Below are 27,167 nucleotides of genomic sequence, written 5' to 3' on the forward strand. Positions count from 1 at the left end.
CAAACAAATGATTCATTTGGGAAGTCTGCACCCTCCAACTACATATAAATGCCAAAGGCTTCTAGAATGATTATTGAATCTTGACTTCACATCATTGTCTTTTGGCCTGGAGTAATCTTAAGAGACAGCAGATTTATTTATATTCTTAAATGATCTATGTAAATCAACAACTTGATTTGAAATTACTTCATGACAATCTGCTAACTAAATTCCATTTTTTTTTTAAGGACTGGTTGTGGTTTAGCTCCCAAACCAGTTTAAACATTGATCTTTGAATAAAATAATAAATTTGAAAGTCTAAATGTTCTATAAGCATATAAGGTATTCTCATCAGCATTATCATTATTATTTTTAGCTGCTTCCAGATTTGTTTTTGAACCAAATGTTGTATTCTTATCACAGTACTTGATTTTTCCTGAGAAATAATAAGGAAGCACCTCAACCGTTATTTCTTTTTAGGAGCACATTTACAAACTGATGAAAAGTGATTCATACCCACGTTTTATAAGATCCAGTGCCTATCAAGAGCTTCTACAGGCAAAGAAAAAGGTATTGGTTCTTTGTGAATTCTTTTGACCTAGTTCTCAGTTGTAGTTATTTGGAGTAGTTACCTCTGCTGGGCCCACAGTATTGGACAAATGGTAAGTGAATATACTCCAAGACCCTCCCCCAAACCTTTGCATTTTATAAGGGCCATTTAAGTTGTATGGGTTTCTGTTTGTTGATTGCTTATTTTCTTCTTTGTTTGTTTGTTTCTGCAGATGTTCATGCTTTACAAAGTTGTTTAGACACCGTTTTCATGTTTCATGTTAGTCTTCTGTATGCCAGTTTAAGGAAATAAAAAATTACAATAAAGAAAGGAAAAGAACAATGTCATCAGATCAAAAACTTAAAGAGGGTTTTCCTTGTCCAGTAAGCTAGAATGTATGTTTTGGGCCATATGCTCCATAACTCATTGTTTTCAATGATACTTGCCAAAATGCAGTAATGTTTGCTTCCACATATTTTCATTTGGCATTTATTCTGAGTCACTTAGTATCCCTACGATGAGGTTTCATACCTAAGATGATAGCCAAGCACATTTTCGAAGAGCTGCAATAGGCTACATTGTTCAATTAATGTTTATAATCAAAGTCTCACTGTAAATAACACCTTCTATAACCAGTATAACAGGGAATGGAAAATCTGGATGTAAACATCAACATCATTCATTATTTTGTAATGTTAAAATAGTCCATAGCTTCTTGAAATTCTGAGATGAAATTATAATTGTGTAATTCATGATCATCATTTAAGCTAATGGTATTTTTCAGAGTCCATTGACTTTGCAATGGGAAATAGATACTCTGTAGTTGCACTGTCCAGTACAGCAACCACTAGCCACATGGAGCTGTTTAAATTTAAATTAGTTAAGGTTACATAAAATTCTACTCAAATTTCTAATACTCAATGGCCACAGCTAAAGACTTCTGAAATATTAGTTAGTATAGAATGAAATTTCCATGCTTTCAGAAAGTTCTACTGGACAGCAATGCTCTACAGAATTAATGATGTTATCAACAGAAATTTAGTTCCAGTAGAAAATTATGAGGAAATTCTGAAGTTAAGCCACTAGATTTTCAAACATTTAGGCTTTGAAAATGTTGGCATAAAACCTTAACATATCTACTTCATTTTAGTGTAATTTGATTTTGCTTGAAATCACACTATTTTGTTTGCACAAGAAGAATTTTGGTGTTAAAATTAAAAGCACTAATGCAAACAGAGCCCATGTCCTGTGACATGGCCTTCTGCGGCAACTCTCCTGTCTTCCTGATCCCTATGATTTAGAACATGAATTTGGTGTTGCATCATTTCATCATCCTGTCTTTTTCTGCTGCTTTTCTTTCCTTCTTTTTCTTTCTTTATTTCTTTCTTTCTTCCTTCCTTCCTTCCTTCTTCTCATTATTTCTTTTGTTCTTTTCTTTCTTCCTTCCTTCCTTCCTTCCTTCCTTCCTTTCTTTCTTTCTTTCCTTCTTTCTTTCTTTCTTTCTTTCCTTTCTTTCTTTCTTTCTTCTCTCTCTCTCTTTGTTCCTTTGCCCCACCCAACCCCACACATGTAAGTCGGAATACTCAATGGATCGCAGAACATCTTTTGAAAACTTTGCACAGAATGTGGTAAGTTTTAATTTTTAAGGAATTACAAATCATTAAGTCCAATTGGGAAACATTCCCAGTTTCAAGCCCCATCTTCCACCTTGCATCCTTTGGTGTAACAGCAAAGGTATTTATTGCCTTTATTCAAATTCAGAATTTCCTGCTTCCTACTTATCTTTCTGTCCCAGCACTTTCTGGAGTAGATAAGATATCACACGTGAAAATCTATATGTATCAAACTAAGGCTTGGAAAGAAATGTGTATTATGATACATAAAATGAAGAAACTGTTCTTTATATTTTAATTTTTATTCTATGTATCTCTTTCTTCATTAAAGATAGTGCATGCATTTCTATACTCTTTCCCTTAGCTCTTCCTAAGGCTTAAAATGTTAAGAACAATGAGGGTTCTGTGCTTTCTACTTTTGCAGGGAGAAAATGACTTATTGAACAGTTTAAAGCCAGACTCAGTATGAATGGGGGTCAGCAACAATATATGCCCCACCAAAGACCCACTAGCATGCCTTTCTTATTCTTTATTTTTCAGGAAGGTATTGAAAACTATTGCATAAATCATCCAGGAAACCAGTAGTTTCCCTACCAGTGTTTTCTTAGCATCTTTCCATGTGCATAAGTGATATATTTGTTTGTGGGATTCTTTTTTTTTTTTCTTTTTTTGATATTGTGCCAGTGCCTTTGGAACTTTCTAACATTGTGTGAGCTCAAACTAAAGCCTTCAACACATTTATTTTTATAGGGCAGAAACATCCCTATTTTCCCATGCCATAAAAACTGTACACCAACACTGAGGGCCAGCACTAACCTGTTATGAAAAGAGGTAGAAAAATCTTGGTTTATACTCAAGTTTGTCTGCATTGTCTGTTGAGTTGTGTGGTCAGCTCCATGCTGCTGCTGCTGTGGGTGTGTGTTGTGGCTTTTGCTGTGATGGCCAGTTAAGTGGAGTTATGTGTGTTGAAATGTAAGCAAATTGGATTCAGCAAAAATATGTTTTTTGTTTTTAGTTTCCTTCAAGGATCCTTTCGGTGGGGAATGTTAATCAGTTCTTTTTATGAATTCCTAGTTGTGGCTGTGCCCAGAGTATTTGAAAGATTTTAAAAAGCAGTGTATACTTTGAACACTCAATGTGATTGCACAAATTAAAGGGCTGGAAAATGAAGGACTCCAGGAATTAATCACACTATAAACTTCCCAAAATTTTGGCTGGATCTTTTGGAGTCTCTGACCTTTAATATAAAATTTTCTTAAGCATGCCTCATAAGTCACCATGGGAAGATAAAGACAATGCTAAAGAAATGCCTCAAGATTTTGCTGGAGGAAGTCGCCACAGGATGTTGCACAGTGTTCTGTGTATTGTTTAAGAATTGTTTCAAATTCATTCTTTTCTAACATAACGCTGACAGAATATTGTTCTTGAGATTGGATTGGAAATTTCTGTAATATAATTAAAAACATATAATGCAAATTAAGGAATATGGAAAGGGGAAGCAAAATGGTTGTCTTTCCTCCAACACCATCCCCAAATCTCACCAACTTCCCCAATTCTTAAAGTAGTACCACATTGTAACTCATTGCAAACTTTAAGAAAGGATAAGTAGGAAATAAGGAAAGAGAGAATTAATCATCTACACCTTCAACCAAAATTTATATGCCAAGTGCCAACTATACTGCAGACATTGCTATGTCTTAGGAAAAAGACCTCAATTGCTAAGGTACATAATGATATAGACAAAATGTTATGTTGTGCAGGAGAAAGATAAACTATTTCAACTTGTATTAGGGTGGATAGGGAGGGTCCATGGGTAATGTGAGAATTCCCAGAAGAAGTTACATTTAACTGGATAAATAGGATTTCATTAGGCCAAGAAAGGCAACCATCCTTTTAAGAAGAAGGGGGAAAAAAGGCTGGGATTACTGAAAAGAGAAGTTGAGTAACATTCATACCATAACACATATATACACACAACATACTGATAAATTTCAGATAACCTTCAGACACAATTGTTTAGGGTTAATCCTTTTCCATCCAGGAAAATAAAAAGTAATGTTTTTATTGAATATTTTATTTTGGTAGTACTCTAAAGAAATGGAGTAAGAAAATTAGAAAGACTCTCTGATTTCCTCAGTAGATTATGAATGATAACATTTATTTAATTAGTTATGAGAAATAAATTTCCATCCTGAAAATTATTTATATACCAAAATTTTAAATATTAACTGTATATCATTGTCTTATGATGGTTAATTTCTATTTAAAGTTCCCTTTAACTTTCTATTTTCATTTATTTTTTTATTTCCCCTTGGTTCAGTGTTCCTCCATAATATGATTACTTTTAGGGTCAGAAGTTGTGTTAGCCATCCTAAGTACTTAACATAATACATTTTATGGAATACCTTTATAGGATCAATAAAATGATTTTAACACAAGATAAAGAATGAGTGATTTTATTATCAGATAGACATAATGGAGGAAAGACACAGTTTAAATAAACATTTTAAAAGAGTTCTATGTGCAGGTTGCTCCAGTAAATACGGGGAGGCTACAACATAGAGTATCCAAGAAAGAAATGGACTTGGGGAATTACAGGTAAATAAGTGTGTAGACTTTAAAGGGAACTAGGAAAAGTGAGATAATGATAATAACTCACATTCACTGAGTGCCTGCCATGTGCCAGGCTCTGTACTAGACACTTTATATTATCTAATTTAATTTAATCTGAACCTACAAGTTAGGTAATATAATACTCATTATTTTACCCATTTTACAGGTGAGAACACTGAAAGGTCAGAGGAGTTACTTAATTTTCCCAGAATCATACAGTTAGTTAAGGAGCTAGCACTAACCCCAAATTTATTTTGTTCCCAAATTCTTTCTTTCTACACTGATCACCTTGCTCTTCCAACGGTAGAAGACAGATAAATCCACTTGATGATAACCTCCTCTGGAATCTGAGTCCATTTCCGTTAGTGTTTATTTGTAGAAGTTTATTTACATTTCAGCACAGTTATTTTTATAACCTGGCTTATAAAAATGGCATCACTGTTTTGTTTCACACAAGAGTCAAAAACGTTTTGCTTGACAGCTCTTCCTAATACCATTGGAAATCCCATTGGTTACTGAGGTTAATAAATTCTTGCAGGCACTTTAGAGAATAATTATAGTAAACAGCTAACAGCTGCATAGCATTTTACAGTGTTCCAAGGACACTCATTACTTTTTGTTTGTATTTTTGTTGTTGTTCTTTACAAACACAACTATCGTGGGAGGTGGTCAGGTGTTACCATCATTTCACAGATAAGCAAACTGAGGACTAATGGGGTGAAGTCATTTCACCAATATTAATCAATTGTTGAGTGTTAGGGCCAGGCCTAGAAGCAATGTTTTCTGACTTTAAATTCATTACTTTGTAGACTACTCCTTTTCTTCTCATTATACCCAACACTGGAGGGATAAAAATAACTCACATTTGTGTAATACCTTCACCTTGGCTTGTTGTCCAAGAAATCTCATTTCTTATCATTTACTTTTTTATTATTTTCCTTGCCATCAGAGAATTTTCTTCAGATCTTTCAAGGGTTGCTGTGTCCTCTCATGCCTTTAAATGTTATTCTTATTAAGTTGATTTCATTCTCTTTTGACAAAGTTCATGTAACGGTTGTTTTCTTTCCAACCATTAAATTATCAAAGTATCTGTCTGCCATATAAACCTTAAGGGAGAACAGATAGGAAATAAGGGGAGAAACAAAGTAGGAGGATTGATCATCTACACCTTCAATCAAAATTCATAAATCAAGTGCCAAATGCCAACTGTATTACTTATTACCTCTTCTCCTTAATTTGCCTTTGGGCTACAGAAGTAGAAATGAGAATTAAAGAATGTTAATGTTGAACTTCCAGAAACTCACCTAATCTAACCTCTTTTGGAGAAAAATTTTACCCTATCTCAATGAAGACAATTTACTGCAGAGCCTTAAAACAATCAACATACAAGATATAATGACCACTTTGCTCTCCCACCCCCTCTCCTCCAGTGTACTGATGCTAGTGCATTGGGCTTGTAAGGTACCCTCTCAAGACTGAAATTACCAGAAGTTTTGGAAACTGTGTGAGAGAATTTCAACAAAAGGACTGAGTTGGCGCTGAAATCAGTTGATTTTTTGCAATCAAATCTGTATTTAACTCTATAAATCATTAGTATACGTATTGATAAGAACAAATGTAAATATAAATCCTATAACTTGTTTGGAGTGTTAAAAGTGAGAAAGATACAATATGCTTAGTTCTTTTAGAATGTTCTTTTTGTTTAAATCTAGGTAAACTATTTTTCTAAGCCCATCATGGAGTTCCTAGTTAATACACCTTATGCAGATTTTATACAAGCAGCAAAATGTGGTTTAAAAAAAAGCCCAGACCTGGAAGCCTGACATGTTAATGTTAGGTTTGAAACCCAGTCTTACACTTCTCTTGCTGTATGAATTTTTAGAAATCAGTTAAACTGCTGAACCTTAATTTCTTCATCTACAATTTCTCTAGCCAGAAATAGCTCTAATCAGTACTTGTGCAAAATAAATAAATAAATAGATAGATAGATAGATAAATAAATAAATAAAATAAATTTAAGAAATACTTTAATTATGCTTTTGAAACATGCTTTATTTACTTAAATTGCATCAGAAATATCTTCCAGGTCATTTCATATTCTTCTACATGATTATATTTATTGACTGCATGAAATTCTTCTGAATGGATATACCTATAATGCATTTTTCCATTCCTCTATTGGTGGACATTTATGTTGTTCCTTATTTATTTATTTCTTTATTCATTGTCATTGCAGCTCAAAGTGTGGTAAACATTCTTCAAGTTAAATATTGATTTTTTTCTCATACTCATAAAAAATTGAGTTGCTTGGTTAAATGGAATGCAAAATTATGAAAGAAGAGATGTCTATTTATTTTTTTCTCTCTTATCTTTACTTTTGCCCTAATGCAAGAGATACACTAGAGGGAAAAATAACTTATCACAGAAGACAGAAATCAGAGTTCATATTCTTGATTTCCAAAACCACTTGTGTTACACATTAATAACGGGCTTCCTTGTCAATTGGTCCTCAATCTCTGAAGAATTATAGTGTTTTCTGGGAGCCTTACACTTTTTTTCAAGACGCTGTCAAAAACACTATGGATTATTTCTAGTCCCTGGTCAAATGATTTTTAACTTGGTTTTATTAAATGTGAAATCTAGCATGAAACTTCCTCTGCATACCCTAACAATCACTGTGATTGTACACTGAGACTGCCCTCTCCACCCAGTATAACCCTATGAATAATACAGATTCCAAGTTTTGGAAATACAGCCTCACACCAGCTATGGAGCAATACTGCAAGAGTGCAATGCCGTGTCAAATCTACTCATGCAGACCCCTCAACTGGGCAGTTGAGCTGGACATTGGTTCTCCTTAAGATTGAAACATGGCATTCCTGGTTGAGTGCTCTAGACTTTGCTGTATGAGCACATTAGTGTAGATAAGCTGTTGGAAAAGGATCCTAGAGCCCCTAAAAATAAAATTTATAAACTTGTCACTCGGTTTGCTCACCATGAATAATACCAATATAGAAAATTGATTGACCTGGTGATCTATGTTCCACTCATATGCTACATTTTTATCATTGTTTTCATATATTATGTTACTAGTTCCTAGATTATTCATTCATTCAACATATATTGAGTTTTGACTATATGACAGGTGTCAGGGAAGAAGAAACTTTCTTCTACCCTTCTAGGTTCTTCTGGCTGGTCTAAGAATTAAATTGACATGAGACAGATTAATAAGAGAAAAATCAAAAGTTTAATAATATGTATACATGGGAGAGACCCAGGAAAACTAACTCATCAAAACGTCTGAAACTTTTAACTTAAATATCTTCAGCTAAAGACAAAAGAGGATGTTGGGGGTAGTGGTTTGGGACCTCAAATGTGAAGAAGGCAACTGACATGGAGAGGGGAAAGCAAATGTTTGGTAGGACATGCAGAAACAATGGGACACAAAGAGGAATTTTAACAGACTTTCCTAGGTTTCTCCCTATCTCCTTGCCTAGTTCATATTATAGTTATCTATGGTGATTACTCCCTTCCTGGAACAGGTTCTCTATCTACATTCTTTAGGCAGTCAGGGGGAAGGTCAAAATTTCTTCCTGAGTGTTTTGGGCCTTGGTTATTTTCAGTTTGAAATAATCCACATGCCAAAGAGACATTTTGGGGTGGCAAATCTTGCTCCCATACACAGGTTATGTGCTACTCCTTTGTGGTTAAAAAGGCATCCTGGGCTTCCCTGGTGGCGCAGTGGTTGAGAGTCCGCCTGCCGATGCAGGGGACGCGGGTTTGTGCCCCGATCCGGGAAGATCCCACATGCCGCGGAGCAGCTGGGCCCGTGAGCCATGGCCGCTGAGCCTGCGCGTCCGGAGCCTGTGCTCCCCAGCGCGAGAGTCCACAACAGTGAGAGGCCCGCATACCGCAAAAAAAGACATCCTGTTCTTACTTTCACTTCCCTTGATACCAATTTCTACCACAATGAAGTCAGAAAGGGCATTCTCTAGATTGTATTTATACTAATGAAGTTACACTATAGTTAGACCTCCATGGAGTTAATGAGATCCTCGATTCACATAAACATCCCTCATAATGAAGCAGATCATCTGCTTCACATAAACATCCATCATGATATAAAAGCAGTTTAGAAACTGTGAGAGGGAAGGTTTTGATTTTTTATTTGTGCACCTGTGAATTTACCCTAAGGAGAACTTCGTGCATATTCTTTTCTGATTGAGTGCTATAGTTATTGCTTGAGGTTATAGGTATATTCATATAGAAAACTATGTTAGAAAACTCCTAGAGCACCCTAAGTAAGTATAATTTATAAACTTGGCATTGGGTTTCCCTACCATAGATATTAAACCTATAAAGTGAGTCTGGTCAAGAATGAACTACATTCTCCTCTTTCTTCTCTAGTGGACCTGAAACTCATCTCATTTATCATTTTGTAGTTGACATATATGGCTATCCATCTTCTTTTATTGAAACTGCTTTATGGTGATAACTTGCCTGAGAAAGCAGTTTTAGGTTCCCTGCAGCATGATGTAAATTAATTGGTGTGAAATGTATCAAACTATGTAGGCTGTTTAGTTTGGCCAATATATCTTTATTTTCCCCTAGTGGCATCATTAGTTCTTAAGTTGCCACTCAAGTTCTATAAACTATAAATTGTATAGTGGTTTTTGGCCAAAGAGCATCCAGTACAACTCTGGAGGCTCCTAAGGAATGTTTTGAGGCTGCTGAGTAGACAACCCCCAGTGGTAAACTTCCCCCTTCGCTGCTATATATGCCAGAGGCAGAAGTTTCAATAGTATTTCCCAAAGCACTGCTCTCATATACCTAAAGGACTTGGGTTGAAGCCAGTGATCATGAGGCCCCAGCTACCTGCATAATTGGAGACCACCCTGGGGGCTCTATTTAACAATTTTATAACCCATTAGTACCCATGTGTCCAAGGATTATTGGATTCTTTTATCCAACAACAAAAAAAATACTTATTGAGCACCTATTGTGGGTCAGGCACCTTCTTCCTAGTTAAGAATACATAAATAATAAAAATAGGAAGCTAGTAGGTAATAATAATAAGTTAATAATAGTAGTAATGACAAATATAAATAATAATAATAGTTAATAATAAGAAGAAATAATAGTCACTAACATGTATACCTTAGTCGGTTCATTCTTCTCATGAAAGTTAACTGTTCAATGAACAGAACTAGTTTCCTACCAGCTTCCCATTAGCTTACTTCATGTAAATCATGAAAGTTTTCCTTAAAGCAACACAGAGTAGGCAGGAAGAAGAGTTAAGCTTAAGCAAGAGATCTGCTTATTAAATAGTTGGGGTAAGCAGCCCTGAAGGAGGGAGAGAACAAAGGTAGAACCAGAAAGAGGGTCTAAGGACTTGACAAATTGTGTTCCAGGCAAGACTGCCATGGAGATTTCCAGTTAGAGGAATATAGTACAGAATAAGGTAATCAAAAAGATAGCTCATAATCTGGATCCAAACAATGGGCCATTTTATATATGCAGAAGATGAAGGTGGAAGGCAAGTTAAGAGAACCTAAAGATAAGAGGATATGATAGGATCAGCAGCTACTATATTAATTCATATTTGATGATAATGCCAAGAACTTGGTAAATGAGATAGAGGAAGCAAAGGAGGAAGAGTACAACTTTTAGCACCAGTATATTTACATATAGGCTACAGTATTTTTGAGCTAAGTTTACTGGAAGAGTTGATAGTAGAAAAATAAACTTCAGACTGTCTCAATTAGGAATTGAAAGTTATATAATAGTTAATAAATTATTTTACATTATCACTTCTATTTTATTTGACAGTATATGAAATGGAAGTTTTACTCAACTATGACAAAAAATTGTAGCTGAGTAAAGCAAGAAGATGGGGAATATTTGTGTATGCTTGTGTACGTTACAATACTTGTCAAGTACTTGAAGACAGTCAACTATCAATCTCAGTATTGATCTCAATTACCTCCCTGAGTTAAATAGAATTTAATAGTATTACATACAGTTAAATAGAATTTCATCAATAGCCTGAGGACAATACGTTTGCATATTCTTTTTATAAATGTGTTTTACATAGCTAGGAAAAATATAAATGGAACTTAAATTGATAAAGATTGGGATTATGTCTAAATTTAATTTCCACTAAAAATACATTCATATGTTTAATTATATCTAAATATGAAATCACTTACTAAGCAGCCCCATATCATCATCAAGCCATCTCATTTGCTGTTATCCATTCTGAAGCCACGTGTCCCATTGTATGTGTTCATTAGCATTCCTTTATGAAACACTTTTCAGAAAAGAAAGCCATTTTTATATTTATGACCAGCCATGGGTGTGAATTTTACTTTTCCATAATTTATGCTAGTACTTGGAGGCAATAACTCTAAAATGAGTGATTTAAAATAGCTAGACAATAGACATCTTTATCTGAATTGCATACATGTTTGTAGACTTAGATATATTTTGTTTATAAACAAACACCCTGCTGTGTTTTCTTAAGTGTTTGGCAGGTACCATAAGGCAAGCCCAGACTGGGCAAAATCCCATATCTTCTGCATTGTGCATCACATTTTGATTGCTGTTTTTGTCACTGTTGTTTTCCGACGTCCAGAAGTTACCATTATTAAAATAAGCTTGTGGTCATTACTGGAAGTTTAAAACACCATTTCTAAATTGCACTGACTATTATTTCTGGAGAATAAAAGATCAGCCGTCATTTTTTTGCATCAATTCATTCCTATTTACTTATTTTGGTGTTAAAGATTTTTCTTTCTATTTCATCAGCAATAGAAAAATTACTCGATAGACATGGCTGATGTAAACAGGGATAGCAAGCACCCATTATCAAGACTGTTCACTTGAAATATACATATTAATATCTAGGAGGAACATACTTCCAACACCAGAAAGAAAAGACTATTGGGAAGTCTTTATCTTTTCTAATTCTAAAAGTCTTCAAAGGACTTTTGGGAGACATTGAAAATGATGAATTTTTGGAGTCTCAAAATTGAAAAGGGATTTAGAGGCATCAATTTCCCCAAGTCCAATCCCCAGCCATTGCATGAATCTCCTCTGTAGACTCAATGACAAGTATGCCTCCAGCATTTGCTGGCCTGTAGGTTCCAGAGACGTGGTACCTTTAGAACGCAGGGGTAGTCAATTCCATTTTTTAGAATTTCATTCCTTGTTTTTAGAATAATCTACTTTTTGGTAACTTCGGAGTATTGATCCTAGTTCTGTCTCCTGGAGCTAGGCAGAATAATACAAACATTCCAGTAGATCTAGACATCTGTTGAATTACTTGAAGGTGTAATTATATCTCCTCTCAAGTTTTGTTTTTATTTCCATTAGTTAAAATCTAGTTCACCGTTTTTCTGTATGGTTCAACTATCCATATCCCATATCTCAAAATAACCAGGGGCTTGGAAAATGCAGATTCCTTGACCTTATCCCAGATAAACTGTGTTAGAATCTCTCTCTCTCTCTCTCACTGTTGACAAGCGCTTCAGAATTCAGTTTAAGAACCATGATCTAGGTAGCAGCCGGACTTCTCCTTACCAAAGATCGGTGGTTCTCACTTCTTCACTTTAGCTGCAGCAGAATCATTTGGAGAACTTCTCATAACACAGATAGCTAGACCTCACCTCTCAGAAAGGCTAATTAAGTAGTTTTCTGGTAAGATCCAAGAATTTTAATTTTTTAAAAATTCTCAAGTGATACTGATACTACCAGTTTGGAGACCACACTTTGAAAACCACTGCCCTAGCCTAACAGATTCCCTCCACTCTCCCCACTGATAGGTGCCAAGGGCACACCTAGTGTCACATCTGAGAGGCTACTCTCCAGTTATGCTCACACATTTTTGCAAGCAGCATTTGAATTACATGGATGAGTCAACTGTGTTTGTTCCCATAGCTGTTTACCATAATTGAACTTGTAGTAATTACATAATTTATGTAAATGTCATATAAGCTGCTGAAATTTGAGTATGAAAAGAAAAAGATATTTCTATGAAAACTAAGCTGAACACTTAACAAGACTTAATAAACTTGCCTTAAAATTGCAATCAAATTAAATCTGAGTGAGCCTTGCATTGGGAAAGTGGGCTTCTAATGTTTTCTCATTCAATAATCTCATGTTCTTTTACCACCTTAATTGCTCACCTCCTATATCCACCCCAGTTCATCAGTAGTCCTCCAAAACTGATAACTGAACACAATACTTGAGAAGTAACCGAACCAGCATAGATTGGAAATATTATCTGCCCAACAGGAAAGAAAGAACATATATAACTTCTACAATCCAGTCCGAGCATTGTATCAGCTTCCCCACCCCAGCTCCCAGTCACAGCAGCCATATCAAATTGTAGGGTCATTTGGGGCTTAAAATTTTTTTTTAATCTAGAATTTTTTTTCTTGTGAGCTCAGATTACGTCTCCCCAATCTTCTCTTTTACTGCTAGATTGGTTTATTGTTTGTTTATTAATTTTCATGTAAGTTTGGTTATCCTTCTTTCCATTAAGTTTTATCTTGTAAGTTATAGCCTTACATAATTTTTTGGAGTATCTCTTTGTTACCCTGTCTTTTAACTAAGATTAGCAAATTGGCATCATACATTCATTTTAGCAGAATTCCATCAGTTTAATAATGCAAATTATTGATTAAAATGCCATAAAGTACAGAGAGGAAGACAGAGTTCCACTACTCCAAAAATTAGCACACCTTGAAGGTAGTTGTTTATTTAGTTATGAACCTCACCTTTTTCTGTGTCATCCACAGAATACCATGAAAGACTGCTAAATGCCTTACTTAGTCCAAGAACCTTTGTTTAAAGCAACTTCCTCTCCTCAAGTCTGGTAAACTCTTTTTAAAAATGAGTAAACGAGCGTGTACATGACAAAGATCTAATATGGTTTATATGGGGAGTTCTTATCAAAAAAATAATCAGAAGAGCACTACGTCATTAGAAAAATGAGCAAAGGTCTTCAACAGTTTTTTTTTCTTTTTTCGGTATGCGGTCCTCTCACTGTTGTGGCCTCTCCCACTGCGGAGCACAGGCTCCGGACGCGCAGGCTCAGCGGCCATGGCTCACGGGCCCAGCCGCTCCGCAGCATGTGGGATCTTCCCCGACCGGGGCACGAACCCGCGTCCCCTGCATCGGCAGGTGGACTCTCAACCACTGCACCACCAGGGAAACCCTATACAAACTGTACTTGTGTACATTTATATGTGTGTAGGACTAAAATAACATTTCAGAAACAATACATTCCCTTATTATGTGCAACGCACCCTGATATATTTTGATTTATTCTATGATATGTAATTTTTTCCTTAATGTTGGTAGCATCTTTCTAAATTGATTTCCTTTCCCACTAATGTCATGAATTTCAACAAAACATTGTTTTAGAAGAAATATATGTTACATGGGTAATTGATCAAAATAGGATCATTTTAATAAGCATGTTACTCATAATAAGCCATAATACTATGCACAATATAATATCAGTTTTGTAAAAAATAAAATAAAATAACATTTTTGTATAAAAAGTAAAATGATATATTAGCATGTAAATAACTGTATTTTGGGTAAAGTTTATTTCTCTTTATATTTTTCTATGTTTTCCTCATTTTCTCTAATGGATATACACTTTTTATTTCAGGAAACTATTCTTAACTAAGGAAATGAAAGTATTTGGCTTTACTTTTTCTATCTCAAACCACACAGGGAGCTAGTAATAAGTGCTTACATATAAATGTATTCATAAACCATCTCTTTTAAGTACATAATAACAGAATTTTTTCCAGCGTTCAACATTAAATATACCAGCCTCCAAACTAGCTACAGAATCCCCTTCCTTTCTTTCTTCCTCCTTTCCTTCCTTTCTTTCTTAAATCTCAATAATTGAGCTTTCTTTAATTGTATTGAAACACACTTTTCAGTTTTGCTAAAATTATTCACGGTGATTCAGTAAACTCACCTGCAAATTAACCTAGGAGGCATGGTTTCATTTAAAGCAGGGAAGGTCTTTCCAAACCCCTAGCCTAGTTCATTTCCTTCTTAACACATTCCCGGTTAGTTTCATTGATATGAACAACCATGGCAAAATAAGAGTTGAAAAGACCCAAATTCCACCACTTAATTATTTAATAGGGTGTGACCAAGTGCTCCCATTTCTCATCCTACCTTGCCTCTCCTCCCCCAAGATAAAAGTTACTTGTCCCAATACATTTGAATCTCGTTGCCCTGGTTTCTAGAAGCTTATTCTTAAAATGTGATTTCCAGCCAAGGAACTCAGCTCATGCAAAGCAAGCACATATTTGGGGACTTCTATAATATTAATATTGTTTAACAGGTATCAATTGCTTCACCAAGCCAGGTAACTTAGAGAATTGTACAAAATAGCATGTACAAAAAATGTACAAGTACTGGCAAAGAGTCCAGAGAGGGAAACTGCAGAAGAACTTAAGGGGCAATTAGAAGACTTCAGCCAAAACCTGAGTAAGAAGTTTCACTGAAGACTGAGTAGAACCTGAGCTGAGAGAGTAACAAGTGCAAAAGCCAGCCAAAGAACCATTCTGTGAAGTGACAGTAGGTAGTTTGAAAGGCCAGGGAAACCAGGTTATGAAGGATTTTGAAACCCAGGCAAAGACATTTATATTTTTTAAGTGAAACCAGGGCAATTTTCAGTATGACAGTAAAAGAGTAAACAGATAACATCCGTTAGTTCAACCTGTTTTAAGAGCATACATGTCCTATCTCTAGTCCAACAGCATCTCATTACCACCAAACAGTCAGCTCTTTTTATTACACAGCTGTGGGGCTGAGCACAGGTTAGACAACTGGGTTATATACACCAGTAGAAAGTCAATGACAAGATTTGCCCTCTCTTGGTCTCAGCCTCTCACTGTGGCCTCTGGAGCCTACATGGCATTCTAGAATATACTTCTAAGTCTACAGCAACATGTGGGAAAGACTAGGAGGCAATGATAAGAAACACACAAGTAGGAATTATAAAACTTAAGATGTTAACATCTTTTTTAATCAAAAAAATGCTGATAATTTCCTATTCTTCTCTTTAAGCTCTTTCATGCCTATCTTCTAAAAATCCATCCCTTCATTTATTGTTGGTTTGTTTAGTGTCCTGTAGACTCAGAAAGACTGCTGTATGTCTTTATGACAGTAATAAAACAAATAGTTGGTCACTCAAGCAAATATAGCTTCTCTCTACTTCCTTTATGGATTAGTGTCTGCAGGAAAGGAGTGTGGAAATTTGCCTCCATCTCAAGGCTCTCAGACTGGAGCTAAGAGCCTGATCTTTATGTCCATTTCTATTGGCTCACAGCTCTTTGTCAACTTTATGTTATCACTTTAAGACCAAGAAAGATGTTAAAAATCAGGTGAAATTCATAACTTTTGATAGTTAACTTGAGAAGGCAAAGAACCAGCAATAGGTAGTTTTGTTTGGGGGAGTTTTACTTTCCTAATTATAACAAAATCTCTATGCAACATTTAAGATAGGAAGGAATTGGTTTGGTGGAGATGAAATTTTATTGAGACACTAGAAAACCTTCTTTGTTTATGTGGTAGCTGTATTGTAGAGTAGCCAGAGGCTCTGTCTTCACTTAAGTGCCAGTTAAAGTCAGGTTAATTTTGTCCTAAAATTGATCATGTGCTTCTTTTGCTAGCATACTGTCCATTAACTAGATATTACAAAATCTCATAGGATCTTGAGTTTTTATTTTGTTTTGTTTTGAGTTTCTGTCTTTGTCTTTCTCTATGGATTTCCATTTACAATATAATCTATTTCCTTTATTTTTTATAATTTTTATTTTATATTGGAGTATAGTTGATTAACAATGTTCTGTTAGTCTCAGGTGTACAGCAAAGTGATTCAGTTATACATTATATGTATCTATTCTTTTTCAAATTCTTTTCCTTTAGAAAAGAAAGGGTATAAATCATATAACACAAATGTAGTCATTTGGTTAAAAATAATTATTATTCATATGGAATTCAGTTGTAAGCAATTTGGTAAAAGCTGCTATTGGTAAGGGATTTTTAGCCCTTTTAGTTTCTAGAATTAAGATTTTAGAACTTAACTATGAAAATTTCCAAAAAAAAAAAAAAAAACCAGAAAATTTCCCAGATTCTTCAACTTAGAAAAATTATGAAAAGATAATTAGCAGAATTATCTTTCAAGGTGATTTCATACAGCCTCCAAGGAACCTCACTGAAAAGGATTGTTACAAAATATCTGATGTGCAATTATATTATTTCCTACCCTCAAGAAAGGATTAGTGTTCTTTTTAAGATTTTCCAGTAGAGTGAGCAACTGGTATTTCTTTGTGCACTAGAGAGCACCTAGGTATTTTTCTTTCCAGTATGTGAAAAAGGCAAGATTTGCACAGGGCTTACAGATAGATCCAAGTAATCTAGGTCTTCAAATCTAGATGACTCACTTGGGTGTCCATGCTATTTACTTTGACCCCTGAGTGGGGCACTTAAGTTCTTTTTACTATTAGTTACACCCAAATTTGCCTTTTAATTGTCTCAATACACAGAACAAATACCCTTATTACATATTTGGTGAGTCCATATCTCACAAGTGTTTCATTGTGTGGCTATGTTAAGATGTATACATGTGTTCTCCCATTTCTGTTCATCTGTTTTCCTATTATCACAAACCCGAGGTTTACTGTAGGCCTCATTCCATGAATGAGTGTTTTTAAATTATCTCCTGGGACAACAGCTTATCAAGCTAAACTTTTACCTCCCCCCCTTTTAATGAAGCCTATACCAGGACAAATACTAATAGCTTCAAGGATATTTGGGGGGAAAAAGTAGAAAGAGAACAATGTTACTATTTGTTACATTTACAAAGATGACACAGTTTCCACCCATCCAAATGAAAAATGACTCTGAGTTGCAAATGGCTTCCTATTTCAATGTAACTATGCTATTCATCTTCTCAATAGTTTGAACCAAATTACATTAATCTGTAGTTTTAAAATAAATAGTTTTATATTAACATCTTTATCCTCCTCCTCAACTGTATAAGAATTCACTCTTATGCTTCAACCAGTATATGGTTCTCGCCATCTCACAAATGGCACTAGAAACAGTAAGCACTTTTTAAAAATACGTTAGCCTCAGAATGAATATATATGCACACATGTTAATAACATAAAACAGTAGTAAATATATGAAATAATATAGTCTCCAAGTATAGAAAAGTAGTTTTTCTATTCCAACATTATTTGATTAACCTATTGCTCAGGTTTGGAGTGTTAAAAGTAGTATAATTTCAGCTTCCAATGCATGAGAAATTTTCTGCTCTTCTCAGAGTCAGAATTGTGACTTTGGGTCTCAGTGTCCTAATGAGAAAGAATAATAATAATAGTAATAATATAATAAGGTAATAGGTAACATAAACTGAGTATACAGAATGTTCTGAGAACAGTTTTAAGTAATTTACTTGTATTATTCTTCACAACAAGCTTTAAAAATAGGTACTACTATTATCCCCATTGTATGAATGAGGAAACAGGCACAGAAGTGGTGGCAAGAAGAAACAAAGCATATTTTGTTTATAAGGCCAACGTAAAGTAGGGTGTCCTATTAAAAATCTTTGTTTTCTTTCATATTTTTCTTCCCATAGAGTGATTAGAGCATAGCTAAGTGGGAAAGATCTTTGCTAAACTTTGGCTCTTTTACTATCAGTTGCTAAAAACTAAGTTTTGAACCCTTTCTCCAATTAAAAGAGATGATGCTTCGTTTTCATCACTGCTGTTCAAGTATACAAAAAGGCCTTTTCGGTTACTGTACAGTATGTAAAGAAAGCTTGATTTTGGAATTATTAACAATTTCTTAAATATATCATTCTTTTCCCAAAATATGGTCATGAATGCTGATTCCTCTCCCCAAACCATACCACCCATTTATCAAACTCTGAGCCACATTAGGTGGTAAATCAAGACTATTGCTATGACTAAGTTATTACTAAATATTATATTTCTTAAAAAATCTTTTGATTTTTCCATTATTATTTTATCCTCTGAGAAGTACAAATTCCATCTATTTTTATACTAGAACATACAATGAAGGATAAAACAGAAATAACCAATTAATGATCTGCTATTCTGATCAGAAATTTAAAATTTCTTACCTCTCTAGAGTATTTGTAATTTACAGGGACAGTTTTGATTATCAAGGTTTTCAGAAAACGAATATGTATAGTAGATATTAACATAAAATGTAGAATCAGAATATATGGGATTTTTCTGGGATTGGGGTTGGAAGAAATCAAGTGGAAAAGGAAGGTGTATACAGTTTGGAGTACAGAACAAATAGACTTTTATCTTTAGATGTATAATTGGCACTGGTTGTTTGTTTTTCCATTACCATATAGGTTAGGGGATAGACTTAATCTTGAGTTTCCAGCAATCGCACCCTCAAAAATCATTTTATTTAATTAAATCATACCCTCTGCATACCTAGATATTTATAAATGCAACACTAATTTCAGCAGTGGAACAAGAATGCATTCACATTGCAGAGCAGCTTCCTAAGGTTTGTTGTAACATGTTTATAACCAGTTGCAAACCTAGATGTTGCATCATCGCTAAGCCTCAGTGGAACATTTTGGACATGTTTTATGATTTGCTGATTTGTGCTGTGAACCCATCAGTCTGTTTGCAGTGGGGAGGAAGTGGGTGGGAGGGGTGGGAGGATGGAAGAAGGGAGGATCATTTTGTTTGATGTGTTGGTGGAGGGAGGGAGGGAACTTGGTCATGAAGTTTGAACTAAGATGCACCTAAAGGGTTCCATTTTGACCCTTGCACAAAATCAGCTGCAATAAATAGATGCTACTCATAAGCAGGTTTTCAGTGATCATATTGTTTTTTTTTCTTGTTTATATTTTTTTCTCAGGGGAAATCTCTCACGTCAAAGAGGTTAACAAGCCTCGTTCAGTCTTATTAAAAGGATCATCTTGTTGTAGCATGAAAGTGAACTGGAGTCATTGCATATACTTTGTAGTTCTTTGTTGTTACCTGCAGCAGAGGACATTAGACCAAGATGTTGCATGAGCAAAGGACCTGAATTGTTCTTTCTTTGTGTACATTAAGGCACTGCCATCTCCAAGGGACTCTACCATCTCAATGCCTCCATTTCAAAATGTCTGCTAACTTCCTCCTTGTACTAAGCTGGATCTGTGTCTTTTCCTTTTTTAACGATTCAAGTGAAGTAAATCTTTCCCCCCCCTTCTCTCTATCTTAAAGCTTCTTCTAGACACACAGTTCACTAAAAATTCAGTCACAAACTGGAAGAATTGTAAAAGGAAAAAAAGGATATATCAATAAGTATACATACAGCTTCACATTTATTAAATAAATTAGCACAGAAAGTTTCATTTCACCAATATATCACAGTCAGAAACAAGCTTATGTCTTTGTCTGTTGTCTGTATATTCTTGGTTAATGTTTCTCGCATTTATTTTTATACCATATTTAAATGAAACACCTTTTACTCGAAATGTATTAAAGTTGATCCCTTCTCTGTAAATTTGTGAATGTTTATATTGTTGTTTTATCTTTCATTAAAAGATGCATAATCTCGTTGCTTTTGTAACTTTTGACTTCTGTGCTAATTGAAAATGAAAATGCTGAGAAAGCATCAACAAATGTAGTCACAATGTAAGCTCTCACCCTGGAAGTTTATTTCAGGGTTTCAAGACAAGCTTGGATGGTGCAGCAGCCAGGAGCAGACTGAAAGTGATTCATCTGGGAGCTCACCCAGGATCAGGTAGATGCTTTTGCTCCCCTGGGAAACAACACAAATTGGCCTTCCACATTTTCAGAGCTATTTATGAGGTCTTTCTAATTATGAATATGCATCTCTGTGTTTTACAAATGCATATTTTATTAGAATTATGTTTTAGTGTGACTTTTCAACTCAGGAACAGATTCTTTTCTTTAAGTATAATTCTAAACTGCCTAGATTGGTGGCTCTTAACTCTGGTGCTTACAAATTCCTTTGAGAACATGATGGTAATTACTAACATTTAGTGAGTGCTTACTAAGTACCTACCACTGTATTATGGGCTTCACATGCCCATAAAATCCTCACATTTAATCCACACAGCAGGCCTATAAGATTATTTCTGCAATTTTGAGAATATTGAAGCAGAGAAAGGTTAAGTAACTTGTTCAGAGTCACACAGCCTAGTAGTGGGTTGGGATACAAATCCAGATGAAGGACTCTAGAGCCCACTGTACTACGCTGATCCACTATACCACACAAATTCTTTTGGTAAAAGTTAAGTGAAAATCCATACACACTCTCACATAGGAAATATTTGCACTGAATTTTAAGACATTCATAGAATACCCTCTGAAATTCATCCAAGGACCCCAGGTAAGAAACCTGACTGCCTTTAAGGGTTGGATCAGTGACACAGAAGGTCACCCAGCCAAGAGACAGGCCTAATCTGTTTGCTTTTGCGTCCACCAAAGGATTGCAGAATCTGGTTATTTAAAAAAGAAAAAGAGATCGAGTTATTAATGGCTATTAATTACTGTGAGTAAATTTAAATTCCAAAAAGTTTACCAATATTGATGCAAAATCAATAGTGGAGCTTGTTGGCTACTTTATAAACTGCCGCAAGATGGAAGAGACTTATATATAGGCTATAATCTGAACACTGTGAATAATTTAAGAAAGATTTAATTATATGCCCATATGGCTTTTTAAGAACAATACATAAAATGCAAATAAACCTAAGTTTATAGATGTTCTCCCTTAAAAACACTTAAGTCAGGACAGCTTTGAGCACTGAAGCTAAATTGAAACCCTATCTAAAGGAAACATTGTTTGAAAGAAAACAGTAACCCTTTTAGAAGAACATGATGCATAAACAATAAGCCTTGCACAAATATGATTGGTCATTTTGGAGACTATTTTTCAAAAACCATTCTTACTAATTCCAAATCATAGAATTGGATTTATACAGAAATGAAAGGCATATGAATGACAATAGAGGGCAAAGAAGTGAAACCCTCAGGCAAGTATCCCTAAGTCAGGAGCTCCCAGTAAAATTGTGAGTCAGTTTCTACGTTCAAGTACATAAAAGTTTTAAGTGGCCTAATGACTCATTTTACTGTGGTTTAGATAAGACTCAGGTTACAAAACAGTGGTATTTCAGGAAAAGCACTTGGAAAAGTTATGGAATTCCTTGCACCTAACTCAAATAAGCATGGGGCAACTGTCTCCCACCCCACCTTGGGACAATTTTATCTATAAGGCATAGAATAAAAATCTCTCTAGTTTCTAATGAATAAAATGGTTTCTAAGAAGTCTTTTTCTACCTTAAAGCAATTTAAAAAGTTATTCACCAAAGCAGTGACCCAGAGATCCTACACTTACACCGCAAAACTATGTAATATAGCCTCTAAATCGCATCAACTGCTTCTTTCCTTTGCTGTGTATGTTACAGTAATGTTTTTGGTGGATCTCCAAAGGAACTTCTGCTTGAATCAGAGTAATAGAAAGGTAGTCAGCAACCTTAACTAAGCCGTCTCCTGTCAGATGCCAGGAAAATAAATGAAGGCAGAAACCTTCCCTCTTCATTATTGCAAGTGTGTGAGTTGATCTTGCGACTTAGGAGTAAAGTTCTCAATTCTCTTTGTAGATATACGATGGTTTATTAATAATTTTGGTCTATGGGGAAAGGCAACTCTTGGCTACCAGCATGAATTTAGTCCAGCTACATGCACTGATCATCTCACATATGATTTTTGTGTTCTTAGATACATACTTGAAAGAGCACATTGAAATATTCCATGGTTTTACTATTCCCCGTCACTATCTCTCCTAGCTGGACAGGAGACCAAAGCCAAGTGCTGAATCAGGATACCAGAGACCAAGGGAAAGTTATAGAGAACAGTGAGGTGTGATGGTGGGTTGAGAACCAACCAGATAAAGTCACTGAAGAATTAGGACCAAATGGGTGACCAAAAACTGAAATTGATAAGTCAAGGAAACTATGTCTTGAACAAGTGGATTCTGGAAATTATAGCTCTGCAATATAGAAATGGGACTTTTCAGAGAGCATCAATAGCCTCACCTGTGTATAGAAAAGAAACTTTTGCGGGAACCTAGCCAGTATGAGCTAGAGGTGGTTGATGGTTATTATAATGTAGCAGAGATGAAATTACCTATCTTTCTCAGTTCAGGGTATTCAAAGGAATCTTTGGCCCCAAAGTACAAAAATAAAAACTTCTCCCTCTCTCACACTCTAAATTTCCAGAGGTCTCCTGGGATAACACAGGGAAGTGGGTATTTAGTAACTAAAATATTCAGTTTTGTTATTATTATTTTATAGAAAATACACATTTAGTTAACTAATTTTTAATAATTTCTTTGCTTACCATTCTTCTTTTTTGCATATATTCTTCACACTTCTTCTTTTTCTCTTGACAGAGACCATTCTCTATCAAGAAGTAAACTTGGAAGTTGAAAAGTAGAAGGGAGTAGAAGGAAACAAAATATTTTAACTTTGTCTTATTTTTGAGAACTGAAGTACAGAATAGCTTTATATTTAGCTAGAAAAAATACATTTAAAATTTTAACTATGTACTTATACAATATACAATATGAATATTGAAATGAAAAATACCACTTCTAAAATATATGATAGGGAAATGATGAAAAAAGAATACTAGATCTATACAGTTGGAAATACAAAAGGGGAAGGGAAGTAAGAGCGTATTAAATGGCAAACACAAAATAACGTGGAAGAAATAAATTCAAATATTTTAGTAATTAAAATGCAGGAGATGATTTAAAATCATCTTTTAGAAATTCTCAGATTAGACTAAAAGTGCATCTGGGCATAGTTTATAAGAGACACCTAAAACAATACTACCCAAAGTTCTAATCCAAGGTGGCAGTGTGGGAAGATTCTGAACTCACCTTTTCTCATGGATGCAACATATCAACATCTGCATGTAAAGAAATTCCTCCTGACAGCTAATTGAACAGCATCTGTACAACAAAAATGATAGAGACGTTTGTAGGAGGGGTGTACCCATAGAGATGGGTAAGAGAAATGGAGACACAGTATGTTTTGCCAAAAGTTTTACTTTCGTTTTAGGTTCGAAGGATTCGTTTACAAGAAGACACCACTCGTCACACAAATGACAATTTCAACTTAATTTTAATAGAAAATCATTAAAAATAAAGAAACAGAAATGAAAAGGGAAAGAAAAGTAAAAGCATGTACACCACCAAATTGGGCCAACACCTACACCCAGACTCCAACAGAGCTGGGAAGTCCCAAAAACAGTAATCTGGAGTCCCAGCTGGGAAAAGTCCCAGGCAGTGTGTCCACTCTGCAGGTGAGACTTCAAATTGCAGTTTAGAGGAGTCCCGCTTATAATACCAGGCTGCAAAGTGATATCATCAGTTTGCATGCAAATATGCAGCTCTGAGTTTCTTCAGCAATGCTGTTTATCTCATTTTGTGTATTATAAGAAGTTCTAGACACCCGGGAACTTGCCAGGTCCCCAAGGCTCAAGAAATTCCATGATCCACTCCCATCTTTTTTTTTTTTTAATTTTATTTATTTTTATTTATTTTTGGCTGCTTTGGGTCTTCATTGCTGTGCGGGCTTTCTCTAGTTGTGGAGAGTTGGGGCTACTCTTCATTGCAGAGTGTGTGCTTCTCATTGTGGTGGCTTCTCTTGTTGCAGAGCATGGGCTCTAGGCATGCAGGCTTCAGTAGTTGTGGCACGCAGGCTCAGTAGTTGAGGCACATGGGCTCAGTTGCTCTGAGGCATGTGGGATATTCCCAAACAAGGGATTGAACCCATGTCTCCTGCATTGGCAGGCAGATTCCCAACCACTGCACCACCAGGGAAGTCCCCCTTCTTTATCTTAAGTGCCTCTGGACTTGCTGGCGGCAGCTCACAAGCAGGCACATAGTCCAGGCAAGGTCACTAATCAGTTAGAGGCCTAATGTTGCCTCTGAAGCCTGAACAAGTCTGCTTCCATTTCAAACCTCCTAACACAGTATTGACAGGAACCCCACCCCCAACACTGTGACATGCAGTAGGGAAGCATATCACTGAAGGGCAGGCCCATAGACTTGCTTGCCCTGGGGCACAATGGAGAAACACTGGTTTAAAGGGCACCTAGACTATATGTGAGGGAAATTCACTTACCAACCCTAGAACTTCTGCCAAACGGGAAGGACACTGCTGAAACTCTCTCCAAGGTCAGAGGTGCAAGACAGCAAGATTTTTTGTATTCCCTTTTCACCTTGATATCACAGGTGGGAATGTGATCCAGGGCTCTAAGTCAGCCTGCCAAGGCCAGCTCAGTGTGCCCCAGATCCCAGTCCACACTATCTCAAGCCATCCCCACAAGGCAGTGCTGGTGCACTGCATCTCAGGTTCCCCTGACTGTATGCACTCCAGCTCCAGCTGTCCCACCAAAGTGGTCTTGGTGCAGCCCCAGGAACCCCCCTGGCCCATGCCTGCTCCAGTTGTCTGCCAAGGCAGCTCCTGTATGGCATGCCCCAGTGCCTCCACCCCCCTGGCCCATGCCCACTTCAGCTGCAGATGGCCTGCCAAAGCCACTCAGTACATGAAGTCTACACAGGAGATCCAGAGGAATATGTTCCAAACAAAAGAACAAGATAAAACCCCAGGGGAAAAAAAAAAAACCTAATGGAACAAAATAGGCAATTTACCACATAAAGAGTGAAAAGTAATAGTCATGAAGATGCTCACTGAACTCAGGAGAAGAATGCAGAATCACAGTGAGAGTGAGAACGTCAACAAAGAGAAAATATAAGAAGAACAATCAGAGCTGAAGAACACAAGAACTAAGATGAAAAATATACTAGAGGGAATAAACAGTGGATTAGATGATACAGCAGAAAACCAGTGATCTGGAGGACAGAATAGTGGAAATCATGAAATCAGAACAGCAAAAAGAAAAACAAATTTAAAAAATGAAAACAGTTTAAGGAATCTTTAGGACAACATTAAACATACTAACATTTGCATTATAGCAGTCCCAGAAGGAGAAGAGAGATAAAAGGAGGCAGAAAAAATATTTGAAGAAATAATAGCTGAAAAATTCCCCAACCTGGAAAAGGAAACATATCTAGGTCCAGGAAACACAAAGAGTCCCACACAAGATGAACCCAAAGAGATCCACACAAAGACATATCATAATTAAAATGGAAAAAGTGAAAGATAAAAAGAAAATCTTAAAGTAAGCAAGAGAAAAACAATTAGTCACATACAAGGAAACCTCCATAAGACTATCAGCTAAGTTTTCAGCAGAAACTTTGCAGGCCAGAAGAGAGTGGCATGATATATTTAAAGTACGAAAAATAAAAAACTTACACCCAAGAATACTCTACCCAGTAAGGTTATTTAGAATTGAAGGAGAGATAGTTTCTCAGACAAGCAAAAGCTAAAGGGCTTCATCACCACTAAACCAGCCTTATAATAAAAGTTAAAGTGTCTTCTCTAAGGAGAAAAGAAAAGGCCATGACTAGAGATAAGAAAATATATAGGAGAAAAGTCTCATTGGTAAAGGCAGTCGATAAGCCACTTTAAAGGCTAGTAGGAAGGCTAAAAGGCAAAAATAACTATAGCTACAAAAAGTAGGTAAGGGATACACAAAATTTTTAAATGTAAAATATGACATCAAAAACATAAATTGTAGACAGGGATTGAAACTGTAGTCCTTTTAAAATGTGCTTGAACCTAAGCAACTATTAGCTTTAAATAAGCCACTATACATATAGGACAATATATATGAACCTTATGGTAATCACAAACCAAAAACCTACATTAGATACAGGAAAAAAGGAGAAAGCACTCAAGCATGGCACTAAAGAAAATCATCAAACCACAAGAGAAGGGTTCAAGAAAAGAAGAAAGGAACAGAAAAGAACTACCAAAAAAAAAAAAAAAACAGAAAACAAGTAACAAAATGGCAATAAGTACATACTTATTAATATTTGCTCTAAATGTGAATGGACTAAATGCTCCAATAAAAAGACATATCTAAAGACACACAGACTGAAAGTAAAGGGATGGAAAAAAGATATTATATGCAAATGGAAACAGAAAGCAAGGGTAGCAATGTGTATATTAGACAAAATAGACTTTAAAATAAAAACTCTAACAAAAGAAAAAGTTGGCCATTACATAATGCAAGAAGAGGACATAACATTCATAAATATTTAGCACCCAACAATAGAAACACATAAATATATAAAGCAAATATAAACAGACATAAAGGGAGAAATTGACAGCAATATAAAATAGGAGGGGACTAATACCCACTTACATCAAGGGACAGATCATCCAG

General features: G+C 35.6%; 1 protein-coding gene across 12 annotated transcripts in view; it reads left to right on the forward strand.

The window, feature by feature from the left end:
• Positions 1 to 27,167, forward strand: part of RGS7 (regulator of G protein signaling 7) — a 606,659-nt gene that overhangs the window by 565,836 nt on the left and 13,656 nt on the right. For 6 of the 12 annotated variants that reach the window (XM_060309649.1, XM_060309485.2, XM_060309402.2 and 3 more), the window contains 2 exons: positions 460 to 549; positions 20,492 to 20,580. In XM_060309649.1, the coding sequence (XP_060165632.1) occupies positions 460 to 549; positions 20,492 to 20,580 (179 nt within the window). Of the gene's footprint in view, positions 1 to 459; positions 550 to 2,892; positions 2,974 to 19,707; positions 20,407 to 20,491; positions 20,581 to 23,929; positions 24,006 to 27,167 lie in introns of those variants that run through there. The other 6 variants (XM_060309549.1, XM_060309852.1, XM_060309804.1 and 3 more) reach the window with 3 other exon arrangements.

This window comes from Globicephala melas, chromosome 1, assembly GCF_963455315.2.
Source record: "Globicephala melas chromosome 1, mGloMel1.2, whole genome shotgun sequence".
In the NCBI taxonomy this organism is placed as follows: Eukaryota; Metazoa; Chordata; class Mammalia; order Artiodactyla; family Delphinidae; genus Globicephala; species Globicephala melas.